The following is a 26,862-nucleotide window of genomic DNA, read 5'->3' as shown; positions in this document are numbered from 1 at the left end:
CGCACCAAGTGACATTTGACGCACGTAGGTCCTTACCTCCCAGATTCTTTACTGTTAGTTCAATGGCTGGCAGTAAGGCCTCAGACCCAAAATGGATGTGCGGCAATTTTGATTTTGCAGCAAGTCCATTTTCAGGAAAAAAAAAAAAAAAAAGGAGGTCTCTTTTTTTTACAGGCGCGCTAAAAAATGGATTGGCGTGTGCCCAAAACCCGCGCCTACACTACCGGAAGCCATTTTTCAGCGTGCCTTTGTAAAAGGACCTTTTAGTACAGTATTTGTGAATAGTTTTGAGAAATGAAAAGGATACCATTAACACACTCTTATTATACACATCTGTGCTTAAGTAATCCTTTCAGAAATTTAAGTCCCAGCTGAAGGCTTATTATTTTGCCTTGGCTTTCCCTGCTCTGGATACCTGACCTGAGGCCCTCTTTTTGTTATTTTACCCTACCATGCTAATACTAGACAGCACCAGGCTTCCTCTCCTTCTCTTGCTTTTACGTTCTTTCTGAACTGTAAATTTTCCCTTGGTCCGATTTCCTCTTGTGTTCTGTTTTGTGTTCTGTTTATTTATTTGTTACATTTGTATCCCACATTTTCCCACCTATTTGCAGGTTCAGTGTTCTTTGTGTCTTCCCCCTTTTTCCTCCCCTCCAATAGTTTTTTTCAATATTGTAAGCCACTTAGATTTCTCTTTTGAAACTTTTGTGGTATATCAAATAAATTGAACTTGAACTTTAATTACCTGGATTTGGCTCTGCTTGCTGTGTTTCATTTTCTAATTCTTTGTGAAGGAAGATCTCTTTGATTGCAATAAGGTTAGTTTTGCACGTTTCCAGCTCTTCCCCAGTAAGTGCAGTTAAAAATGACTGAACCTGACAAATAAAACATATTAACATTCATATTAACATTTTGGGGGGAAACTCTACCACCTCCTTGAAATGTCAAAACAATACCAAAAACATCAATCATAAAAGAAGCAAAAGTTACTTATCTCCACAGATTTTAATGTAATCTTATTAATGTGCGAGACTGCACATGCAAGGTATTAGATGAGAACATTATTTAGCAGAAGGGTTATGAGAAGCAGAAACTATACTGGGAAATGCTTTCCACCCTACTAGGTTTCCTTCCTTCTGAAATCTAAGGAATGACATTCCATTATAGATTATTCAAATACACTAACCAATTACATATGATAGATTGTTTTCTTTTCTTTTCTTAAAATGTGATCTCATTATAAAGTACTAATGAGCCCTTTTACTAAGATGTGTTAGGCACTAATGCATGCCTAATGCAGCTTAAAATGATATACCATGGGATGTCCTGCAGTAAGTGCGAACTAAAAGCTTTTTTGTTTGAGGGGGTGGAAAGTGGGTGTTCCTGCAATAATTAGTTAACACATCATTATTATACATGCTAAATGATTAGCGCATGGCCATTACTACAAAAATTAAAAAAGGCCATTTTTACAAATGTGGTAAAGCTGGCCTTAGTATGTGGGAAAAACCTGCTCAAGGTGTGCGTTAAGGCCAGTTTATAATCGCAGCTTAGTAAAAGGTCCCCTAAAAGACTTAGGGGCCGATATTCAGACTGCGGGAGGCAGCCCGGCTAACTCCTGTGCTTGGTGGCGAGACCGGATATTCAATGCTGAGCCGTTTCCGCTGACCAGCATTGAATATCTCGTTTAATTTTGGCCAATACTCAGTGCTGGCTGGTTAAGTTTAAACCAGCCAAAGACAGGCCTGCTATTTTGGAGGCCCAATTTAGCAGCCAAACTTAGCTGGTGATGCGCTGAATATTAGCGGATAGCTGGTTATATTGCACTGGCTGGGAATATTCAGCAGCAGATAACTGGCTATACCCTGCTGAATATTTGTGGATATCCAGTTTTTTATTTATTTGTTGCATTTGTACCCCACATTTTCCCACCTACTTGCAGGCTCAATGTGATTTACACAGTACAGTAAGGCGTTTGCCAAATCCGGTAGAGAACAGATACAAGGTTATGTTGTGTTCGACTAAGGTACATGTATTCCAAGCTCCATTAGGGTCGAAAGGAGGAAGGTTGTATATTGTCCAGTATGGTCTTTGGTTTAGTTGTGTGGCTGGAAGTGGGGATTTACACTGGATCTGTAGTGTAGGCCGTTTTGAAGAAGTTGGGTTTTAGTGATTTTCTGAAGTTTAGGTGGTTGTGGATTGTTTTCACAGCTTCTGGGAGTGTGTTCCATATTTGTGAGCATATATAGGAGAAACTTGATGCAAAGGTTGTTTTGTATTTAAGTCCTTTGCAAGTTGGGTAGTGAAGGTTTAGGTATGTACGAGATGATCTGGATCTGTTTCTGGTTGGTAGGTCTATGAGGTCTATCATGTATCCTGGGACTACACCGTAGATAATTTTGTGGACAAGGGTGCAGATCTTGAAGGTGATCCGTTCTTTGATTGGAAGCCAGTGTAGCTTTTCTCGGAGGGGTTTGGCACTTTCGAAACGTGTTTTACCAAATATCAGCCTGGCCGCTGTGTTTTGGGTTGTCTGGAGTTTTTTTGTGAGTTGTTCTTTACATCCCGCGTAGATTCCGTTGCAATAGTCTGCATGGCTTAGAACCATTGATTGTATTAGGTTTCAAAATATTTTCCTTGGGAAGAAAGGTTTTACGCGTTTGAATTTCCACATTGAGTAGAACATTTTCTTTGTTACAGAGTTTATGTGGCTCTCAAGAGTGAGGTTGCGATTGATTGTGACGCCCAGTATTTTGAGGCTGTCTGAGATAGGGAGGGTGTGTTCTGGGGTGGTTATGGTTGTGGGTTTGTTCTTGTTGTGTTTAGATGAGAGGATGAGGCAGTGTGCCTTTTCAGTGTTCAGTTTCAATTGGAATGAATTAGTCCATGAGTCCATGGTGTCCAAACCTGCTTTGATTTCATTGGTTATTTCTGACAAATCATGTCTGAAGGGAATGTAGATTGTAACATCGTCTGCATAGATGAACGGATTGAGGCCTTGATTGGATAAGGACTTTGCCAGTGGGCTCATCAATATGTTGAAGAGTGTTGGTGACAGTGGTGATCCTTGAGGTACTCTGCAGACTGCTTTCCACGGTGATGATATGTTTGTATTTGATTTAACTTGGTATGTTCTGGAGGTTAGAAAACCCTTGATCCAATTGAGTATATTACCATCAATCCCAAAGTGGGCAAGGAGTCTTATTAGTATATTGTGGTTTACCATGTCGAATGCGCTCAACATGTCGAATTGGAGGAGAAGTATGCTTTTACCTGTAGCTATTTCCTGCTTGCATTTGGCCAGAAGAGTGACTAGTACAGTTTCAGTACTATGGTAGGAATGGAACGGAATCCTGATTGTGAGTTCTTGGATGGTTAAATAGCACTGAATATTGGGGGTTAGACCTTAACGAGATGCCTCCACGGGCAATCGCATATGACTACATAGGTTTTTATCCCACGAAATTTGGAGGCATGCGAAATATGTATGGACTAAACCAGATACCCAAGTTAGCCTAAACAATCAATCTGTAATTTATAATCTGAGTATTTACAAATATTCTTCCATTTAGCCAGCCTTTTGCAGAATAGAAACACATATACCGCATGTTTGTTTGCATGTGTGTGAGTTGTCATTAATTCTCACTGTGCACAGCAACTATTCAGTTTTGTCACTAGAATATAGAACAAAGAAAATGAACCACTAACAGCCATCCAGCAGGAACAGGGGAGTTGCAGTGGGATTAGAAAAAATGCAGAGCATACCCCATGGAAATAGTCTAATATGAGCGTTGTCAGTGTTTTCAGTATGTGTTTGCGGGAAAAGGGGGGGAAGTGTATTATGGATGTTCACCAAACATTTTCAGTTCATTTTTTTCCTGTTCATTTCATAATTTATTTTATTTAAACAATTTGCACACATTAGAACATATAAAGAGCAATTTGCATCCCTTGCTTGCATCAAAGCAAGAAAAATTAGCATTTATTCTATGAGGGCATGTGTAAGAGGTACAGCGTGAAAGTACAAGGAGGGCCTGCACATAGGTGAAGCATGGGGAGGACATGGGCACACATTACAGATTAAGTCATGCACACCCTTGGCATATTTAGGTGCCTGCAATTACACCAGGTTTATGGTTGGAGTAACCACAGATGCCTAAATGTAAGGTGCACCGATATTGGGCTATACTAAATATTCTGTAACAACACATGGGTGCCCAGAAGTCGTTACATACAGAATACACTCCTATTGAGCATTACCAGGGCGCCTATATAGAGTCAACCTCTTGTGGAATTACCACCTTAAGACGCATTAATTAATGCACATTAACTCAATTTAGCACACACATCCAAACAAGATGTATGTGTGCACACACACACGTGTACATGCCTGGGTTGTGTGGGCATTTGTTGGCTCTGTCTGTGTCCATGGTCAGAATGATATCTTCTGTTTTATTCTCTACTCCTTTTCTAATAATTCTTAATATTCTATTTGCTTTGTTTGGCAGTTGCAGTATACTGAGCTGAACATTTCAGTGGTGTGGTAGCTGTTAGTCCACTTTTAAAAGTAATAAACAGAAATAAATCAAAATATAGGAAAGAAAATAGGTGATATCTTTTTTATTGGACTAACTTAGTACTTTTTTTGATTAGCTTTCAAAGGTAACCCTTCTTCTTCAGATCGGAAATAAGCAAACGTTGACAAATATCAGAATATATAAGTGAAACATAAAAATGTTCCAATGACAGTCTCACAGGAAGAGGGTGGGGTGGGTTAATTGAGAAACAGGGGTAGCTGGGTGGATGAGAGACAGGGAGAGATGGATAGCTGATAAGAGAGTGACAAAGCAGTACAATTTTATGGTTTATAGTGGGATAGAAAGCCCACAATGACTTCATGATCTTTTTCTTGGGTGGTGAGCCCTAAGTCAGAACCCAGCATTTTGTACCTGTAGTTAAGATTATTCTTCCCTATATGCATCATTTTGCACTTATTTGCATTAAAAATGTCATCTGACATTTAGATGTCCAGTCTCCTAGAATTAAAATTAGCTTTTTAAAAAGCTGTGAATAATTTTGTGTCATCTGCAAATTTGATCACCTCACTCATTGCTTCTTTCTCCAGACCATGTATTTTTTTTTACTTTCATTTATTAGGCAGAATGATACAACAAACAGAAGAAAAAGAAGTATCAAAGAAGACTGTATGCAGTGGTTTCTTATCTGCAATCTATTGCAAAAGGGGACCTTTACTAAAGCTTAGTGTGTGCTAAGCGACACACAGCCAACAAGTATAAAATAGGATGCACAGCATTTAGTGCACACTGTCCATTAGATTTTAGCAAAGCCTTTGACACAATTCTGCATAGATTACTAATAAATAGCGTGCCTTCGGTATGGGCTCTAAAGTGATTGACTGGGTTAGGAACTGGTTGAGGAAGGTGACAGAGGGTAGTGGTAAATGGAACTCATTCTAAGAAAAAGGATGTTACCACTGGTGTTCCTCACAGCTCGGTTCTTGGGCCAATTCTTTTTAACATTTTTGTAAGCAATATTGCTGAAGGGCTGTCTGGTAAGGTTTGCCTCTTTGCGAATGATACCAAAATCTACAATAGGGTGGACACCATGAGGAAAGACCTAGCGCGATATAATGCTAAAAAATGCAGGGTCATGCATTTGGGCTGAAAAAAGATCAAGATTAGCCTTACCCCGTCTAAAAGCTGTTGGAGTACTGCCGCCTGCTGGATGATTTAAAGACAGCACTTACTGTGTTCCAGTAGAATGTATGCAAAATATGCTTATGGAGCCAAAACCTCTCAACTTCCACTTCATTCCCACAAAAGACTGAGAAAGGGAGAGTGTCTCCCCTCTAACACCGGGCTCTCCCTCTGAGGTCTGCATACTTCCTTTACAGCCTGATTTACTAAGGTTGTTTTCCCATTCTGATGTGCTATCTTTATAACAGACACCTCCTTTGATACATCCGAAGGAACTTAGGGAAGTTCTGATGAATTTACTGTCTGAATTTTCAGTGCTTCTTTAGAGTTAGGAGAGGTGCCGGAGGACTGGAGAAGAGTAGATGCGGTCCCTCCTCAGAAAGCAAAAATAAAGAGGAGGTTGGGAACTACAGGCTATAGTGCACATTCCATCTCCGGTCCTGCCATAAGGTGATGTCACATCTCCTCCGCTATTTTAGAGAACCCGGTGCAAGGCATCTGCGCCACAGGTGCGCCAAAGATGCGTGACCAAGGAGCAGATCGTGCGCCTTGTGCGCTCCCTGGGAATCTCTTGACTCGGCACTCTCTTCCTTTTAGCCATTTCCCTTTCTCAACTTCTCATTTTCCCCATAAACCACTTCATCCTACCATATTCCCCTCCACCCAATCTCGCCTCCCCTCTCAACTTATCCTGGTCCTTCTCCACCCCAGATCCCTCTCCCCCCCATGCCCTCATCCTCTATTTTGCCACTTTTTTTCCCATTCCTCTATCCCTACTCAGCTTTAGGGGCACGAGGTTTCTTTGCCTACTTCAAGTGTAGGAGTTGTTTGTACCTGTGGATAAAAAGAAATGGAAGGCCTACAAAAGTCCCAATCTCATTTTTTCCTTCATCTCTTCTGTAAGTTACAGGAAGCAGATAATTTCTGTACCTCTGGACCAGCGCTGGAGAAGGGGAAGCAGTGCTGGACCCGTGCTGGAGAAGGGGAGGCAATGCTGGACCCGTGCTGCAGAAGGGGAGGCAGTGCTGGACCCACTCTAGAGAAGGGGAGGCAGTGCTGGACCCACTCTAGAGAAGGGGAGGCAGTGCTGGACCCACTCTAGAGAAGGGGAAGCAGTGCTGGACCCACCCTAGAGAAGAGGAAGCAGTGCTGGACCCACTCTAGAGAAGGTGAAGCAGTGCTGTATTCACGCTGAAGAGGGGAAGTGCTGGACCCACACTGGAGAAGGGGAAGCAGTGCTGGACCCACACTGGAGAAGGGGAAGCAGTGCTGGACCCACACAGGGAAAAGGAGGCAATGCTGGAGAGAGGGCTAGAACTGAGGGTGGGGTAGGGCTGGAGCTGAAGGGGCAAAGGCAGAGCTAGAGGGAGGGAGGGCTAGAACCAAGTGAGGGGCAGCACTGAATGGAGGGAGGGTTGGAGCTGAAAGGGACAGCGTCAGCACTGGAGGGAAGGCTGGAGCTGAGGGGATCAGTAGCAGTGCTGGACCTAAAATGGAGAAGGGGAGAAGTGATGGACCCATGCTGGAGAAGGGGGACAGTGCTGGACCCATGCTGGAGAAGGAGGGGGCAGTGCTGGACCCATGCTGGAGAAGGAGGGGGCAGTGCTGGAGAGAGGGCTGGGAGGGGCAGGGCTGGAGCTGAAGGGGCACAGAGGGGTTGAACTGAGTGAGGGGCAGCACTGAATGGAAGGAGGGAGTGCTGGAACTGAAGGGAACAGAGACAGTGCTAGAGGGGAGGGAGGGAAGGAAGGGAGGGTGAGATGCTGCTTGCGGATGGGTATATGGAGTGGACACAGAGGGGACAATGCTAGACATGGGAGGATAGGGACACAGGAGTGATGGCTGGACACATGGGGTGGGGATGGGGACAGAGTGGTGATGATGAATGCAGGGAGATGGTCACAGGGGAGATGCTGGGCAGGGAAGTATAGGGGAGACAGAGAAGTGATATGCTGAACATGGGGAAAGATAGGTATAAGGAAACAACAAGTCAAGCGGAAGATATTCAGAAGGACCAGACTGAAGTCACAGATGTTAACAGTCAAATATGATGATTTATTAAGACCCTACACGGTCCGTGTTTCGGCCAAGTGAAACACGAGGCAATATCCTGATTCTGGTTTAAAAACCCCTGAAGAAGGCCTCTTGGCTGAAACACGGACCGTGTAGGGTCTTAATAAATCATCATTTTGACTGTTAACATCTGTGACTTCAGTCTGATCCTTCTGAATATCTTCCGCTTGACTTGTTGTTTCCTTGTGTGTTTTTGCGGAAGAATTGGACTCTCTTTGTTGTTCTTCGAAAGATAGGTATACACAGAAAGAAATGGGTGGTGAACATGGAGAAAGAAGAAATGTCAAATGGGTAGCAAATCTGCTGCTGCCTGTAGCGCTTTCACACGGAGGCGAGAGGCGCTGTCAGGTCAGTGCAGGGTGCCCGATATGGAGGGGGCGGGAGCGGTGGCGGGGATGGGGAGGGAGGGTGGAGGTCGGTTCACGCGATGTTCATTTCTAGGCGGCAGTGGCGGCGTCCGACAGTCTGACTCCGTTTCCCTCTCTGTTCCACCCTCTGACGTCATGATGTCTTGACGCGAGGGCGGGACAGAGAGGGAAGTCTGTACTGCGCATTTGCAGGTGAGTCGGTCACTTGCTGTTTATATGTTTGATGTTTAGTCGACACTGATTTCAGCGCAGAATTTTTAAGGACCATATATAGAATCTCCTCCTAAATCCATATCCAACATTGATCTTTTCCTTTCACTGTACTTCCATTTATTATTCTGCTTCTCTGTCCGTATTTCATTCATTCTTACTATCCAGTCTTCAACTTCCCTCTTTTCATTGCAACTTCCTATAGCTTTCCATCTCTTTCTCTCACTCCAGCTCTCCCATTCCCCTTTTTCTTATTCCCCCGTCTTTCACTAAAGCTATCCTTTCCCCTTTTCCATCTAGCATCTCCCCCTCTCTCCCACCCCCCTTTTATCTGGCATCTGCTTTTTCCTCCCCTTTCCTTGGTGCATCTCCTCACTCTCTTTTTCTCTACTCTTTCAAGCTTGTGTCTTCCCTTCTTTTTTTTCCTCTTCCAGTCATGTATTTGATATACTATTTGTGTTACAACCAAAGAAGTTTGCATATTACATATAGATACTTTCTGTGTCCCTAGTTTTTTTTGTACCGGAGGCAAAGGAGAGTTAAGTGGCTTATCCAGAGTCACAAGAAGCTGCAGTGGGAATTGAACCCAATTCCCCTGGTTCTTAGCCCATTGCACTAACCATTAGTCTACTCCTCCACTCCTCCTCCTCCTCCATTAAAAAAGAAGCTGTGCCTTGAGTTTGCTTAATTTGGGTTGGATAAAGCATGTTGGATAGTAAATAGGGAATGTTGTGTTTCATCAGGAGCTTCAGCAGAGCTAAATGTGACATTTCAGGAGGGCACATGCTACAATTCAGATAAATACATAAAAGCTAATATAAAGGAATGATTTACATATATAAATAGGACTGAAAGTATGTGGATCCATAAGGAATTATGGTAACACAGCCTGAGGATGAAGGAAAAGTCAGTTTTATCTCTTGAAGATCCGACATACATATCTATGTGTTATTACTGTGAATGCGTATATAGTGTATAATTAAGGCAATATAGGCGCCTATATGTCTTTATAAAATAGGCTTATTCAATCACCATCAGTAATCTCTATATATAAAAGGCACCACCAACATTCTAATGAAGCCTCCAGCCGGAAGTGTGAAGCGCCAGAGATATCCGGTTTCCCCATGAGTGAAGGAAAACAGCACAGCACGAAATCCCTCTCTCTGTAACAGTGAAGGACTCAGAGTGGGGAGGGGAGAGAGACGCCCTCACTCTCTCTGTAACACAAACACAGCACAGCAGGAAACTTAACACTGAAGGACTGGACTCGGAGGGGGGAGGGGGAGGGGACAGACAGCACAGGGGAAGGGAGAGAGGGCAGAGGGCAGGACACACACACTCCCACATGCACACTCTGAAGAAAACCTTGCTAGCCCCTGTTTCATTTGCATCAGAAACGGGGCTTTTTTACTAGTGTACAAATAAGAGAAAAGTAGCTCCTGTAAGCAAGTACTAAGTTCTGAATGACTTATTGGGGACGTCACTTGTGTGGCAGTTTCTTGGAAGATCATTAGCAGGTGATTTACCATTGCCTTCCCCAGTCATCTTTCTTCCCCTCCCCTATGCTTGTATAAAACATTTGTGTATACCATAACCTTAATCCAGCTTCATCAAACCTCATCCCCGGGAATACTATCAGGCTTATTTTCGAAAGAGAAGGGCACCCATCTTGTGACACACATCACAAGATGAGCGTCCTTTTCACGGGGTCGCCCAAATCGGCATAATCAAAAGCCGATTTTGGGCATCCTCAACTGCTTTCAGTTGCGGGGATGACCAACATTCACGGGGGGGTGGAGGGGTGTTGGAAGATAGCGAAGGCGGGACTGGGGCATGCTTAACACATAGGTGTCCTTGGCCGATAATGGAAAAAAGAAGGGCGTCCCTGACAAACACTTGGACGACTTTACTTGATCCTTTTTTTTTTACGACCAAGTCACGAAAATGTGCCCTAAATGACCAGATGACCACCCGAGGGAATCGGGGATGACCTCCCCTTACTCCCCCCCCAGTGGTCACTAACCCCCTTCCACCCTAAAAAAAATTTTTTTAAATATTTTTTCCAGCCTCTGCCAGCTTCAAATATCATACCTAGCTCCATGACAGCAGTATGCAGGTCCCTGGAGCAGTTTTAGTGGGTACTGGAGTGCACTTCAGGCAGACAGACCCAGGCCCCCCCCCCCACCTGTTACACTTGTGGTGGTAAATGTGAGCCCTCCAAAACCACCACAAACACACTGTACCCATATCTAGGTGCCCCCCTTCATCCCTAAGGGCTATGGTAGTGGTGTACAGTTGTGGGGAGTGGTTTTTTTTTAGGGGGGGGGTTGGGGGGCTCAGCACACAAGGTAAGGGAGCTATGCACCTGGGAGCTTTTCCTGAAGTCCACTGCAGTGCCCCCTAGGGTGCCCAGTTGGTGTCCTGGCATGTCAGGGGGATCAGTGCACTACGAATGCTGGCTCCTCCCTCAACCAAATGGCTTGGATTTGGTTGTTTCTGAGATGGGCATCCTCAGTTTCCATTATCGCCGAAAACCGGGGATGACCATCTCTAAGGACAATCATCTCTAAGGTTAACCTAAATGTTGATATTTGTGCGTCCCCGACCGTATTATCGAAATGAAAGATGGATGCCCATCTTGTTTCGGTATGGGTTTCCCCGCCCCTTCGCGGGGACGTCCTGCGAGGATGTCCTCAGGAAAACTTGGGCGCCTCATTCGATTATGCCCCCCCATAAGCTGATTCAGGCAGACTCTTTTTTAATAATTGGCTTTGAACTTTGGTATATTTTACCATTTGCGCTGACAGTGCCAACTTTGAAGAGATCCTGCAGGGCGGTTATAGATGCTGGTTAGATGCAAATCTGGCAGTATTATGTCCAGCACAATGCTTGTTCAAAATTTCAAGTCTGTATCTTTGTTTGCATGGAAGTTGTTGCGGTCTGAATATTGGTCCAAATATGTTCCGATGAGTCGTGACCAATTTTGATGCACACTTTGAGTCAACTTGTTTGACTGGACTTTGCATCCATAATGTTAAAATGTATTTAATCGGAATTAGCATCAAAAACTGTACAGGATTTGAATTTATAAACGTATTTGGATTTTATTAGACCCCAAAAATAGCATTTTGGTAAATGTCGCGCACTCATGCACTGACAACCTTTCAGAAAAGGGCGTCTAGATCTGCAACTGTTGCAGTTAGAGACCTCAAATTTTGGGAAACTTCGTTTAACACCTGACTCGTGCAACAGATAAAATTTGAACAAAATTGGAGACATGATGGTGGGAAGGTTTAGACCACTTGGCATGGAATGACCCTGCCAGTACCCAGTACTCCCAAGTACCCCCTCAAAAAAAGCCCTGTATTTAGGGATCCTTTCTGCTACCAGTACTCAAGTCAACATCTCAAATAGGAAGTAATTGCAGAATTATCGAGATGGGGAAAGGAGAGAAGACACCAGGTGTCTGATCAGGTTCGTGCCATCAAGTGACCCCCAGGGTTCCTTTTACTAAGGTGTGCTAATAGGATTAGCACACGCTAAATGCTAAGAAGCCCACAGATATAAAATAGGCTTCTTAGCATTTAACACGTGCTACATCTATTAGCACACCTTAGTAAGAGGACCCCTATATATTTCAGCTCAAGTACTGTCCAGCTTTCCCCTGAAATTAAATTATTAGACTATTTAATTTGCTAAATATAGGTACGTTTTGTACTGGAGCAAAAAAAAATTTGACTGTATCTGCTCCTTATAACAGATTTTACCAGTGGGAGCCTATGAAGTGACTATCAATCATTAAGGCAGCAGGTGGGCAAATACAGTAAGCCCATTTTGGGCTTTTCCATCACAACTTTACAACTCTGAAAATAAAGCAACTTTCTTTTATATGTATTCCAAGTACAGCTCAAAAGTCCCAGTGCTGACATTTTCAGTTGCATGCTGTTTTTTGTGTATCATAAAACTAGTAATTACTGCACTCATTTTAACAGCCTTTAAAATAAAGAAAAAACAAAGGCTAAATCATGCAAAAAAGCAAAGATTAGTAAAGTGCACTTAAGACAGTACATTACAAAAAAGAAAACCTTCAACATAATAAAATTCCATGGTAAGTACAAATATAAAGACAAAGAAAATAAATAAGGGAAGGAAGTCAGCAAAGAAACACAAAAATATAGTTCCTGGGCATTTTTGCCAGCTTTTGATTGTTGTGAAGACACTGGATATTTCAATCTGTTAACCAGACAGCATATTTTGTTTTAGTGCAGACAGATTAAATGTGAACAGCTGGTGAGATTACTTTGTAAAGCTGGCCATGTAAAACTGGAGTGGAGTAGCCTAGTGGTTAGATCAGCAGGCTGAGAATCAGCGAACCCAGGGTTCAAATCCTGTTTCTCCCACTGATACTCACTATGACCTGGGCAAATCACTTAAACCTCCATTGCCTCAGGTAGAATGTGGATTTTAAGTCCACTTGGGCACAGAAATAACTTGTGTACCTGCTTGCAATATCACTTTGAGCATGCATTTAAAAAAGGCAAGCAATTAAATCTAAAATGCATATCTAAAGATGATGGTATTAAATCATACACCTGCCAGCTCAAACTCATGACCATCATCTTATTCCTAAAAGGAATCAACCCAGCGCTAACCATACTTTAAATAAATGTAATAACAGGAACATTCAAAGTATGTAGATGACTTATAAGAACCTCAGCGGTGACTTGTTACATACAGGGACACAGCCCTGTGTCTCACCTACTTCATCATCGGTCCAAAATCTTTACTGATAATCTCTCAAATAAAAAAAAATATGCAGAGATACAGTGTGCATTTTTTTTTTAATTGAGAGATTATCAGTAAAGATTTTGGACCAGTGACGAGGTAGGTGAGACACAGGGCTGTCTCTCTGTGTGTGAAATGAGTCACCGCTGCAGTCATCTATACACTTTGAACATCCCAGTTTAATACATTTATTTAAAGTTTGGTTAGCAGTGGCTTGATTCCTTTTAGATTTTGAAACCCCTGCTATTGAGAATTGTTTGGACAGATTAAGAGATTCATCATTTTATTCCTACCATAGGTGCTTGAATTATGTGGTCTGCTAGCTTTGTGCCTCACCATGCATCCAGAGGTGAGTCACAATGATCAGGTAAAGCACTTTGGGGGAAATTCCATTAAACAAACAAAAATCGCACTTAGCGTTATTTTATAAAACGGTGCTCCGAATTGTGTACCGTTTATAGAATAGCATGTACCTCCGGGATCTACGCCAAAAGTTTAGGCATGAGCAACTGCACCAAATGAAAGCAGTTATAAATCCTGGTGTGTAAATTATTTATTTAACACATTTATACCCCACATTTTCCCACCAATAGTAAGCTCAATGTGGCTTACAAAACCGTAGGGCAAACTACACTTCAATTAAATAACATAACAATGTGATATAGTTCAGTAAAATAACATAATAATGTAATAAAAAATAGTAAACGTATAGGTATCGTAAAGAACAACAGAGATAATAAGAGTGAATAATAAAGGTAAGAGTCCATGGAATTTGCTGTAACAGGAAGAGGTAAATTAAGTTGAGTCATGAAATTTAGGTGCGGATCCCCCAAATTCCATAATACTGTGCACATCTCTGGTAAATGCTCCTGACCCACCCATGCCCCTCCCATAGCCATGCCCATTTTTCAGTAGAATGCTAAAGGAATTAAGCATGTAGCTTTATAAAATTGCTCTTTGAAAGATGCACACGTAAATCCAAATTTTTGTCAGTTAACACTAATAATTGGTTGTTAGCCCCAATTATTAGCTTTAATTGACTCAACCAATTAAACTACATGTGCAAATTGGGTGCGTGCACAAATTTGTGTGCGCAATTTTGAGCACCATACATAGAATATGGCCCTTTGTGTCATGCTACACATTTCTGCTAAAACGTTTCATGATACACAGAGGAAGGGATAGTAATAGAACCCCTCCCCCTACTATCTCACATAAACATTATGGGGTCCTGTTACTAAGGTGCGCTAAAAAATAGTTTGCAGTAGTGTAAGCATGGGTTTTGGGAGTGCGTCGATCCATTTTTCAGTACGCCTGTAAAAAAACCCTTTTTAAAATTTTTGCCAAAAAAGGACGTGCAGCAAAATCAAAATTGCTGCACGTCCATTTTGGGTCTGCGACCTTACCGCCACCCATTGACCTAGCGGTAAATTCTCACGTGATAATGACCTACGCGAGCCAAATGCCACTTGGTGCGCGTCCAATACTTGCGGCCGAAATTATTTTTGTCTGCACATATCGGACGCGAGACAAAAATGAAATTACCGCAAGAGCCATGCAGTAGCCGGGCAGTAACTCCATTTTGGCGAGCGTTGAGCACGCATCGAGCCTTATGCGGCTTAGTAAAAGAGCCACTATGTTCCTAAACACGTTTCAGTAAACACAGAATATAGTACCTTGCTTTCACTTTCTTGTGAAAGGATTTCCAGGGCTTCTAGATGCGACAGGCCTTGGAACTCATCGAAGAGCAGTCCATAGTGTACTGTCTTCTCATCTGGGAGCTGCTGAGCCAACCTCTGTTTCTCCTTCTCCTTTGCTTCCCTTAACATCTACAAAGAGAAGGAACAGTTGGGCCAGTAAAACCACAATGTCCTGAGCAAGGAAAGCCATCAATCCTCAATATCCTCCTTGTCTTCCCCAGACCAGTGGAATCACTATAACTTTTTCTGAATAGCTGAGGGACCGGACATCATTTTACAAGGGATTTTCACACAGGTACAGAATGAAGAAATCCTCTGATAAGTCAAAGATATTTTGAATACCTGCATCCATCCATTAATCACTGATTCATGTAACACACACTGGTCATCACATTTTATACTTACTTAAAAGGCAATATTTGCTGAACCCACATATTTAAACCAGAGGCAGTCTCTTGGTTCCCTCTATCCACCGATATTCATTAAGGCAACATTATTATGAGCTTAAGAAGTAGAAGGGATAGGCAGATCTACCAAGATAGCTTTCTTGACCATGGCACGTGGGATAACACAGTGCCAAGCATTCATTCAATTTACTAATGTGACATCTGCTGGTCTGCTACTTACAGTGATATGAAAAAAGTTTTACCCCCTCTTGATTATATGTCACACTGAATTGTTTCTGATTTTTAAACTTATCAATAGAAATCAAACAAAATAAAACATGGAAAAGAAAATAAGATGATACCTTTTTTATTGGACATAACTTAATACATTTCTTGATTAGCTTTCGAAGGTTGCCCTTCTTCCTCAGATCGGAAATAAGCAAATGTGCTAGCTGACAGTGTATATAAGTGAAAACATTCAAGCATTACTATGACAGTCTGACAGGGTGGGAGGATGGGGGTGGGTCGGAGGTATGCATGGGGACATCAAAGCATATCATTGATATTCTAACAGGATGGGTGTGGATAGGTGAGGGGTGGGGTGATTTTTAAACAAATGTAATATTGGTAGTCAAAGGGAACTGGACTATACACATAAATAAATGGCTTAATAATTTAAAATTTGCGTTAAGGACAAAATTATGAACAGGGACATCGTGTAGAAGAAAATATAAAAAAGTGAAGATATAAAAAGGAAGTTTTTTGGCCAATGATGATTAAGCCTGGATTGTGCCTATTTTTACGCTGACTGCATGTGAGCACTACAGACATTTAATGAGGCCTTTTTGTTCCACATGTATTTCTCATCCTGTTTTAAAGTGTTTCCTTAAGCCTACAATATATATTAAAGTAGCAGAACTGTAGGACATGTGTGGTAAGGAAGAAGCACTGTGGGTTAAACTGGAAGAGGAAAAGGAAAATATATTTACATTAGTGTAATATATACAGTAGGTCACCTTCACAGTCAGAAGAATTGGACAGAGGCATCCACAAGACAGCCGAGGAAGTACTACCAATAGGTGATTTTAATATGCCAGACGTCAATTGGAGTGTCCCTGCTCTGGGGTCATCTAGAAGCAAAGGGATCTTGGATAATCTACAGGAAGAATTGTTTCAGCAGTGGGTAACGGAACAGATGTGGGATGGAGCTATTCTAGACCTGGTGCTTACAAACGGTGACAATGTTTCTGATTTTACGGTGGGAGATCATTTGGCATCTAGTGATCACCAAATGGTGTGGTTCAATATTAAGACAAAGGAGAAGAAGGCATATTTAAGATTGAAGGTCCTAGATTTCAAAAGAACTAACTTTGCTAAGATGGGGGAATTTCTCAAGAAAGAGTTGGATGGGAACAGCTGAAGAAGTAGAACAGCACTGGGCTAAACTGAAAGGGGCTATCTTAAAGGCTACAAACCTTTATGTTAGAAAACTACATAAAACTAATAGGAAAAGACTGCTCTGGTTCTCGAACATAGTAGCTGAAAAGGTAAGGGAAAGAAGGTTAGCCTTCATACATTACAAGAGGACTCAGAAAAAGGAAGACAGGCAAAAATACCTGCAAAAGCTAAGAAAAGCAGGAAAAGCTGTCAGGAAAGTGAAGAGGCAAATGGAAGAAAAGATAGCGGACACTGTAAAATTGGGGGACAAGACATTTTTCAGATATATAAATGACAGGAGAAAGTGCCATAATAGAATTATGAGGATCAAAGCTGAAGGGAAGCAATACGTAGAGGCCAATAAGGATAAGGCTGAACTCCTTAACAATTACTTCTGTTCTGAGTTCATGGATGAAAGGCAAGAGGTAGGACCGCAGATGGGGAGAGATATATGGTAGACCAGGACCAATTCTCAGAAGACTGTATTCGTGAGCAGCTAGCTAAATTAAAATTGGACAAAGCAATGGGCCCTGATGGGATACATCCGAGGGTACTCAAGGAACTCTGAGATGTTCTGATGGCTCCACTGTCTGACCTCTTCAATGTTTCCTTAGAGTCTGGAGTGGTCGCAGATGACTGGAGAAGGGCGGAGGTTGTCCCTCTGCACAACAGTGGAAGGAGGAGGTTAGAAATTAAAGGCCTGTCAGTCTGGCCTTGGTGATGACTAAACTAATGGAAACGCTTCTAAAGTGGAGGATCGTGAGGTTTCTTGAATTGAATGGACTGCAGGACCCAAGGCAGGCCATGTCAGACAAATCTGATTGATTTCTTTGACTGGGTGACCAAACAATTGGGCATGGGAGGGATGCTAGATGTGGTGTACTGGATTTTAGCAAAGCTTTTGACATGGTTCCGCATAGGTGACTGATTAATAAACTGATTGCCCTCGGTATGGGACCTAAAGTGACCGACTGGGTTAAAAACTGATTAAATGTGAGGAGACAGAGGGTAGTGGTAAATGGAGCTTGCTCCGAGGAAAGGGATGTTATCAGTGGTGTACCGTAGGGATCGGTCCTCAGGCCGGCTCTTTTTAACAGCTTTGTGAGTAATATTGCAGAAGGGCTGTCTGGTAAGGTTTGTCTCTTTGCAGATGTTACCAAACTCTGTAATAGGATGGACACACCGGAGGGGTCTGACAATTATCAGAATGGTCTGTTAATGCTAAGAAATGCAGGGTCATACACTTGGGTTACAAGAATCCAAGGGAATGGTACAATATAGGGGATGAAGTGCTTCTGTGTATGAAAGAAGAGCAGGACTTGGGGGTGATTGTGTCTGATGACCTTAAGGTAGCCAAACAGGTAGAAAAGGTGATGGTCAAAGCCAGAAGGATACTTGGGTGCATAAAAAGAGGAATGACAAGCAGGAAAAAGGAGGTGATAGTGCCATTGTATAAGTCTCTGGTGAGGCCTCATTTGGAGTACTGTGTGCAACTCTGGAGACCGCACCTACGAAAAGGTATAAACAAGATGGAGTCAGTCCAGAGGGCGGCTACAAAATTAGTAAGCGGTCTGGAACACAAAAAATATAGGGCCAGCTTATGAACCTCAACATGTATACGCTGGAAGCGAGGAGGGAGGCAGGAGATATGATAGAGACGTTTAAATATCTCAAGGGCATTAATGTACAGGAAGTGAGCCTTTTTCAACTGAAAGAAAACTCTGGAATGAGGGGGCATACGATGAAGTTAAGAGGGAATAGGCTTAGGAGTAATCTAAGAAAGGATTATTTCATGGAAAGGGTTATGAAAGCATGGAATGGCCTCCCGGTGGAAGTTGTGGAGTCGAGGACTGTGTTAGAATTTAAAAAGGCATGGGATAAGAACATGGGATTGCTTAGGAGAAGGAAGAGATAGGGGTTACAGAGGATGGGCAGACTGGATGGGCCATTTGGCCTTTATCTGCCGTCATGTTTCTATGTTTCTGTCTTGATTGCTGTCTGCAAGGCAATTTCCAGCAGAGTGAAAGGAATTAGACAGAACCTTCCTATTAAAATGATTGATTTGGATGTCGGTACATATTTATGGAATCAGTACCGCACAACATTGCAGACCATCTTTCACACAGCTGAAAGCGCAGTCTGCTGCAGTAAAAATCCCATATTAAGCGGTCTGTCGTGGCACTTAGGAGTTGACTGAAAGTTTGACTATCAGATTTTACAAATAGGATTGAAGTCATGGAGAAAAATTCAATGTGAGGGAGAAAATATTCCGCTAGTAACGTTCAACATTACCCATATGAAGGTGCCTTATAATTCTTCAGCCTTATCTCTTGCTGAGTGGTGTGGAAAGGTAAATTAGGAATGGCTGTTTACCCTTTCAAATAGTACTAAGACTAGGGGGCACTCCATGAAAGAAATAGGAAGAAGATTTAAAATAAATAGAGATTCAGCTTACGATGACCCCTAGTAGCAATACCATGGGACTACCAATAGGGATCATTGGTGTCATTTTGGATTCCAGTGCCTACCCGGGTAGCAGGGAATCGCTGCCACTTAGGGACCACTGGCCACTGATGAAAACCCTTGGGGTGAGACCCCAGAGGGGGTTGGGGTAGAGGGAGGAGGATAGACCAAGGGCAGGGTTTTGATGTTAAGGGGTGAAGTTTTCCAGGAGGGGGCAGGGTTTATGTGTTAGGCTGGATTGCTGAGGGGAGGGGCTTGAGCACTGGATCAGAAGTGTGTGGGTGTGTGTATGGGGGGGGGGATATTGAGAAATGGATCAAAACAGTAGGTTTCTAAAGTGTAACTGGAGGGATTCTGGGGGAGGAAAACATAAGGGGGAAGAGCACTCTTGCAACTCCTGTGCTACCAGACTGCCGGTAGCGCAGCTGAACTTACCGCCTCCCCTTGAGGTGGTGGTACGTTCAAGTGTGCTATCTGCAGTTGTAATAGCTAGCATGTGCTACTGACCCAAGCACTAGTAGCTCACCCATGTTACACCCAGATCCTGCCCACTCCCATGACAGGCTGCATAATGTGGGATTTTTACTGCAGCAGACTGCACTTCTGTCTGTTAAGTGGTAAACCCCACTTTTGTTGTTTAACAGAGCTTAGCAAAAGGGCTCCTAAGTTATAGAATTTTTAGCTGGAGGATGTGGCCAAGGCAGCTAGAATAGCTGGGTATAAAAAGGGTTTAGATAAATTGCCAGAGGACAATTAGTCATGTAGGCCGGAAAAAAAACCCACACTTTACTTCTGGGTGTGAGATCAACCTAAAATGGCCACTATTGGAGATGGGATTATTTGGCTTGATGGACCTTTAATCCAATCTATAATGGCACACTGTATGTTCTTATGACTATGAATGCGGGGAAGAATCTTGATTGTATTGGCTTGTTTTATACATTTTTCAACCATTAATCAAACTAGCTCATGGCACGGAAGTAAAATTTTGAGACACCACAGTCTCACTGAAAGATGGACATTTTTAAGATGTGAATGCTTTATTCGATTCGGTGACTGTATACACCAACAGCCCTTCAGGCTCTTATTCATTCACTAGTTCTCTCAGGCCTGGATTATTGTAATGCCCTGCTCCAGTGCTTCCCCACAAAGATATCCACTGCTTACAGGTAGTTCAGAACTCGTGTATAAGCCTTCTCACTGGGGAAGTGCACTATGATCATATTACCTCTCTTCTTCGTGAAAAGCATTGGAAGCCAGTTTCATATCTGGCCAGCCACCTTACTTATCGTAGTATCTCACACCTCACTGTCCCCCTCGGTTTCTCCGTTCTTCTCAGGATAGTTTGCTCCAGATCCCCTCCCTACGTTGTGTTGGCTTCTCTTCCATACATAAACGCTTATTTAGTATCATGGACCCACAGCTCTGGAATGCTGCTCCTCTAGCCTTGCAACTGGAGGTTTCTTTGCCTATTTTTAAGGCTCAGCTTAAGGCCTATTTGTTTGTGGGCACCTTCGGTTCTGGCTGCATTTTGCTGATTGTTGATTCCACTGTTGCCACCAGATAATGCTGCTCTCTGCTACTTGACACCTTTGTTGACTTACTGGTATTTCTCTGTTCTTTATTTCTTATTCTTATCTCTTTCCTATATTATGTTCTTTTCTGCTCTTATTATTTTTTATAGACTTAAGATGCAAACTGCTCTGATGGTTTGTGCCCTGAGTGGTATATCAAGCGATTAATAAACTTGAACATTTACAAACTCCTGTACACAGAAAACCTGAGAAGAAATGCAACTACCCACACAGCTCTATTTTTCATCCTTCACATACAAGAAAGTGCATTATAACTAGGCAAGCTACATGATACCATTATATAAACTGCAACTCCAAATATAAGGATTGTAAGCTCTTTGAGCAGGGACTGTCTTTCTTCTATGTTTGTACAGCGCTGCGTATGCCTTGTAGCGCTATAGAAATGCTAAATAGTAGTAGTAGTAGTAAATGAAACCATAAGATAAAAGGAGCGAACCATAACATTATCCTAAGAAAACTGTATTTTAATTGTAAACATTCAGAAAACCACTGGGTTTGTATCTCTTTTATAATAATGTATAACAAAGAATTAGAAAAACTAAAGAAATCACGTCCCTTCATCTACTTGGTCCACCTTTACCCAAATTTCCTATTCCTCCTTAGAAAAAACACTTTCTTCAATGCAGTTCACTGTGTTTATGTTTATTAAACTCTTGATATACCACCTTTCAATGAAAACAAAAAAAGCAGTTCACAAACAAAATAATCATGGAAAATGAAACGAGCTAAAATAATAAAAAGGAGAGAGAAAGGAAAAAGAGTGAAAAGTAGAAGAGGAAGGCATTGCTACTGTGTCAGCTGATCTCCAAAAGCTAAAGTAAAAAGATGGGCTTTCAAGGTGGCTAAAAATTTTGGAGATGACAGATTAGACCGCAATGGAAGAAGATGAGAATTCCAGAGTGAAGGAACGATCCAAAAGAAAGAACTAAGTGGTGTTGATTCCAGGCGGAAGCAACGAACGGGTGGAATAGCCAGGCAGTGCTCTGTTACAGAGTGAAGAGGACGTGTAGGGGTATAAGGAATAATCAAGGGAGATATGTAAAGAAAGAATCTCTGTGTGTAGAACCTTATGGGAAAGTGTCAGAAATTTATGCTGAATTTGAAATGAAATAGGTAGCCAGTGATGGCAGGCCAGAGGAGGTGGGGGTTGACATGGTCAAAATGTTTAGAATGTGACCAGAAGCAAACTGATGTGCTTTGTGCTGTTTGTAGTATTTTGAGAAGAACAGAGGACAGCCCTGCATTTATAATGTTGCAGTAATCTTGTTGAGTGGCAACTAAGGCATAAAGCAGTGTTGTGCAGGCCGCATCATCAACATAACTGTGAATAGTGTGAATACGCTGAAGAGTGAAGAAGCTGGACTTCACTATTGAAGCCACATAGGCATGAAAACACAGTTTGAAGCCCATGTAGACCCCTCGATATTTGAAAGGCGGTATATCAAGATAACATAAATATATTTGATTCTGCTAATGCCACCAACAAATCATTAAAAATCTGCCTTCAATTCAGTACATGGCACAAGGGAAAAGAGAAAAATATTCATGCATCTACACATTTTGGTACAATGTGTGCACTAGCATCAACATTCTTCTAACTAGCAACGCTGAAATATGGGGTTGAGATCCTAATCGAAGTACTGATTTGTTTGTTGGGCTGTTAAAACTTCTGAAGAGCAATTACGTGATCGCTGAATCCACTGTTTGGCAGTAATACAGCCTTCGGCAGTTTAAATCTAACCAGTTGAATTACTATTACTAGCTGTGTAACTATAGTTTCAAAGGCTAATGCTGTGGCAAGTGGACTCACTTTACCTTTCTACAGCCTACACCAAACTTGTTCATACCTGTGATAAGGAAGCAGTACGTTGCATCAAGATCTTGGTTCTCTTAAATCCTGGATCACTTTCTGCGAGGACATCCATTGTCTTCTTCCCAATAAATTCCAAAGCATCCAGCCCACCAGTTAGAACAGTTTTACCCTGCACACACAGCAACACATCACGCTTATATTTTCATATTAACGAAACCAGTAGCTTTGAGAATAATGCAAGTTATTTCTCTCTGTTCTTTTGCCCCCCTCTCCCACATTTCTATTAAAAGTACAGAAAAGAGGCCAGCCTGATGATCCAACATCATTATCTCTCAGCTAGATTACTGTAACTCTTATTTAGTGTGGCATTACTAGTTCTGAAATTAAACTACTTCAGAATATTCAAAACCTATTGCTCAAGTTTGTCTGTAACATGTAAAAGTTTGACTATATCACACCAATAGTGTTTAAGAAACATTGGATTCCATTTCCTTAAAGGAGCAGACTAATCTTAAAGATCTTTTTTACAGGGATCCCCTGCTACCTATATTCGTTATTCATTTTGCTCTCTCAGAGGTCATTTTACTAAAGCTTTGCATGAGCTAAATGCTGCATGTCTTATAATGTCTGTTAGCATGCGTTAAGCTTTAGTAAAAGGGCTCCTTAGGTTGCCACAAGAAAATGTACTGTCGATTCCACCTGCTGTATATGCTTACTTTGAATTGACTAGACCAGGAGTTCTTAACCAGTGGTGTCTGCATCCTTAAGGGGTACAGGAAGAGGTCAAACAGGGTGAGGAGAAGGGTCTTGAAACCGAGGCAATTTATTGAAACTTACTAGACAGAGGGAAGACAGTTGGGGCAGTTTTGATAGTATAACTGTGTACTACTGGAATTTTAGTGACATGTTATCTGATAGCAGTGTAAACAGTGCCATATGTAGTTGTCTGTAGTCACTGGTGGACAGGTGGTTTAAGAAGTGGGTGTGAGGGTTTTATTGATCAGTTAAAGTAGCAAGAGAATCAAAAAAGGTGAAGAACCCCTAAGATATTTTGCATTCTTATTTGTTACACCTATCTGTGGAATGCCCTACCTCCTATAAAAATGTTTTGAGGTGGCTTTAGATGGACTGAGGGTGTGGTGGCTGGCTGAAGGTTGGCAACCCTATCTTTCATTGCTGTGCCATTTGTTTTAATTCTTGTCTGGTGTTTAGTTTAATTGTTATTAGTCTGTCCTTTCTATAAACTGGCTGTCTGGCATTGCCTCATATTGCTGTGTGTTGATTTAATTGTATACTGACTTCTGCCTGTAAAAGAATAGACAAATAAACTGTGTATTGCTATGTGACAGATCTGGATTCAATTTTTGGGCCTGGTGTCTGGTCTCAGGTTGGTCAGGGGTAGGAATGCTGCACATGCAGTGTTCATACACCTGGAGAGCAAAGGGAGACATGCAGGGGAAGAACAGTGTCTTGCAGAATGGCAACACCTAAAGAACAGACTTAGACAGCATGCACACTGGATTTTGAAGGAAGATATAGGGGCTCATTTTTGAAAGAGAAAAATCTTTAAAAAGTAGCATAAAGCAGAATTTGGACATTTTCTTGCCCAAATGTTCAAATTACTACTTTCAAAACATATTTTGCAGATATGTATCTATGCATTTCGTCTGCAGTGCATCCAAATCACAAGGGAGCATGTCAGGGTGTGTTTGGGGCAGGATTAGGTCATTCCTAACACTCTGGACATTTTCCTGCCATAATGGAGCAAAACAAAAACGACCAGAACTAAAACTAAGATGTTTTGAGATAGACCTGTTTTAATAATGACTAAGCCACAAAAAATGTCCCAAATGAGCAGATGACCACTGTAGGAATAAAAGGAATAACCCCCCCTCCCCCATAGTCACCAAAGGTCATTGACCCTCTCCCACCTCTCAAAGATGTGAAAGAAACAGTACATACCAGCTTCTATGACAGCATCAGAAGTTATGGCCAGTCCAATAAGAGCAGCAAAAAGGTCCCTGGAGTAGTGGTTGGTGCAGTGAACTGTGGAGAAGGGGTCCCAGACCCATAATCCACTCTGTTATATTTGTGGTGAAAACAGTCAGCCCACCAAAAACATACTGTACCCATATATAGGTGACACCTGCAGCCATAGGGGCTACTGTAGTGGAGTATAGTTGGGTACAGTAGTTTTTTTTTGTGGGTTTTGGAGGGCTCACCACACAATATAAGGAGGTAACGGTGAGATATGTACTTGGGACCTCCTATATCCCAATGGCTTGATTTTGTGCATTTTTCACTTGGATTTTTTTTTTCCAAAAAGGGCCCCAAAAAATAAATGTACAGAGCACCAAAACTTCTAGCAAGTGGCCATTCTTTTTTTTTTTTTTTTGGGGGGGGGGGGGGGGGGTCAGCATTTTACAGGACCAGGACACTGTACCAGTGACTTCACAGTGAGAATCCTGAAAGGTAACTTTAAAACCATACAAGAACGTAAGACCTTTGAAGTCAGAATGATTGAATATTTTAACACCCAACAGAAAGGACTTAACAAGGATCTGGGGTTCCTAACCCATTATAAACCATAAAGCTGTATGTCTCTGTTGATCACCCCACCCCTCACCTATCCACACCCATCCTGTTAGAATATCAATGATATGCTTTGATGTCCCCATGCATACCTCCTACCCACCCCCATCCTCCCACCCTGTCAGACTGTCATAGTAATGCTTGAATGTTTTCACTTATATACACTGTCAGCTAGCACATTTGCTTATTTCCTATCTGACGAAGAAGGGCAACCTTTGAAAGCTAATCAAGAAATGTATTAAGTTATGTCCAATAAAAAAGGTATCATCTTATTTTCTTTTCCATGTTTTATTTTGTTTGATTTCTATTGATAACCTTAAGAGTGGACTAACACGGCTACCACACTCCTCTAGTACCTGAAGGAACTCATCCCACAGTTCTAAAGGAACTGAAAAAAGAAACTACAGATCTGTTACTGGCAATTGGTAACCTGTCATTATAAACCACTGTATCTTATAACTGGGAAGTAGCCAATGCAATGCCAGTTTTAAAAGGTATCCAGATGTTATCCTGGAAACTACAGACCAGTGATCCTGGTAGAAACGATTGTTAAGAATGCAAAAAAAACACCAAAAACATGAATAAATGGATTTAGCAAAGTGAAGTCATGTTTTTACTAATCTATTTCCGCATCAGGGTGAGCTAGTTGACATGGAGGGGCATTTTTGAAATGACGTCTGTCCAAGTTTGGACATTGTGCTAAAAACGTCCAATGTGGGGAATATAGCCATTTTCAAAACAGAAAAATGTCTAGCTTTTTTTCAAAAGTGCCTATTTGCTAGATGTTTTTTGTGCTTTATGTGTTTATCTTTTTGGACCAATTAAAAAAAATGTGAAAAAACAAACAAAATCAAGCCATTGGGATGTAGGAGGAGCCAGCATTCTTAGTAGACTGGCCACACAGACATTCCAGGAGAGCAATGAGGCACTCTAGTGGGCAATGCAGTAGACATCAGACAGATGCTCCCAGGTACACATCTCACCGTTGCTCCCTTATCTTGTATGCTGAACCCCGCAAAACCCACTACCCCCAACTGTACATCACTACAATATGGGTGAAGGGGGAACCTATATGTAGGTACAGTGGGTTTCTGGTGAGTTTTGGAGGGCTCATAGTTTCCACCACAAGGTAGGGGGAGGTATGGGCCTCTAAATGGACTCGAGTATTACATTGGAGGCTAGCATAGAGGCTGGTAAGTAACGTTTGTAGTTACATTTTTGGGGGAGTGGGAGGGGGTTAGTGACCACTGATGGAGTAAGGGGAGGTCAACCCTGATTCCCTCCAGTGGTCATCTGGTCATTTAGGGCACCTTTTTGTGCCTTTAAATATGGGTCTAGTTCAAAACGTCTTAGTTTTAGTCCTGGACAATTTTGTTTTGTTCAATTATGGCAGAAAAACGTCCAAGTGTCCTTAACACACCTGACACACCCCCTTTTGATTTGAACACACTTCTGACAAACCTCACAGAAAAACGTCTAAAAATTGGTTTTGAAAATACCAATTTGGGTGTTTGTGTGAGAAGAACGTCCAAATGCAGATTTATGTCACTCTGTGGACGTCTTTCTCTTTTGAAAATGAGCCCCAGTGTACCTGTACTTTCAGAGAGCATTTGATAAGTTCTGTCATGAGAGACATCTAAAGGAATTCAAGTCATGAGATAGGAGGTAATGTGCTTATGGTGCTTGGCAAGTGGTTGAAAGGAAAGGAAACAAAGAGTTGGAC

At 42.0% G+C, this 26,862-nt stretch overlaps 1 protein-coding gene across 1 annotated transcript in view; it reads right to left on the bottom strand.

The window, feature by feature from the left end:
* The window catches only part of LOC115461476 (protein NOXP20-like), a 127,053-nt gene that overhangs the window by 50,045 nt on the left and 50,146 nt on the right, over positions 1 to 26,862 (bottom strand). Inside the window, exons 6-8 of the mRNA XM_030191297.1 lie at positions 22,582 to 22,716; positions 14,830 to 14,982; positions 746 to 875 (exon numbers count right to left, since the gene is read on the bottom strand). Of these exons, the coding sequence (XP_030047157.1) occupies positions 746 to 875; positions 14,830 to 14,982; positions 22,582 to 22,716 (418 nt within the window). The remainder of the gene's footprint in view (positions 1 to 745; positions 876 to 14,829; positions 14,983 to 22,581; positions 22,717 to 26,862) is intronic.

Source organism: Microcaecilia unicolor, chromosome 2 (assembly GCF_901765095.1).
Source record: "Microcaecilia unicolor chromosome 2, aMicUni1.1, whole genome shotgun sequence".
Classification (NCBI taxonomy): domain Eukaryota; kingdom Metazoa; phylum Chordata; class Amphibia; order Gymnophiona; family Siphonopidae; genus Microcaecilia; species Microcaecilia unicolor.
This window is presented reverse-complemented; position numbering and strand designations above follow the sequence as displayed.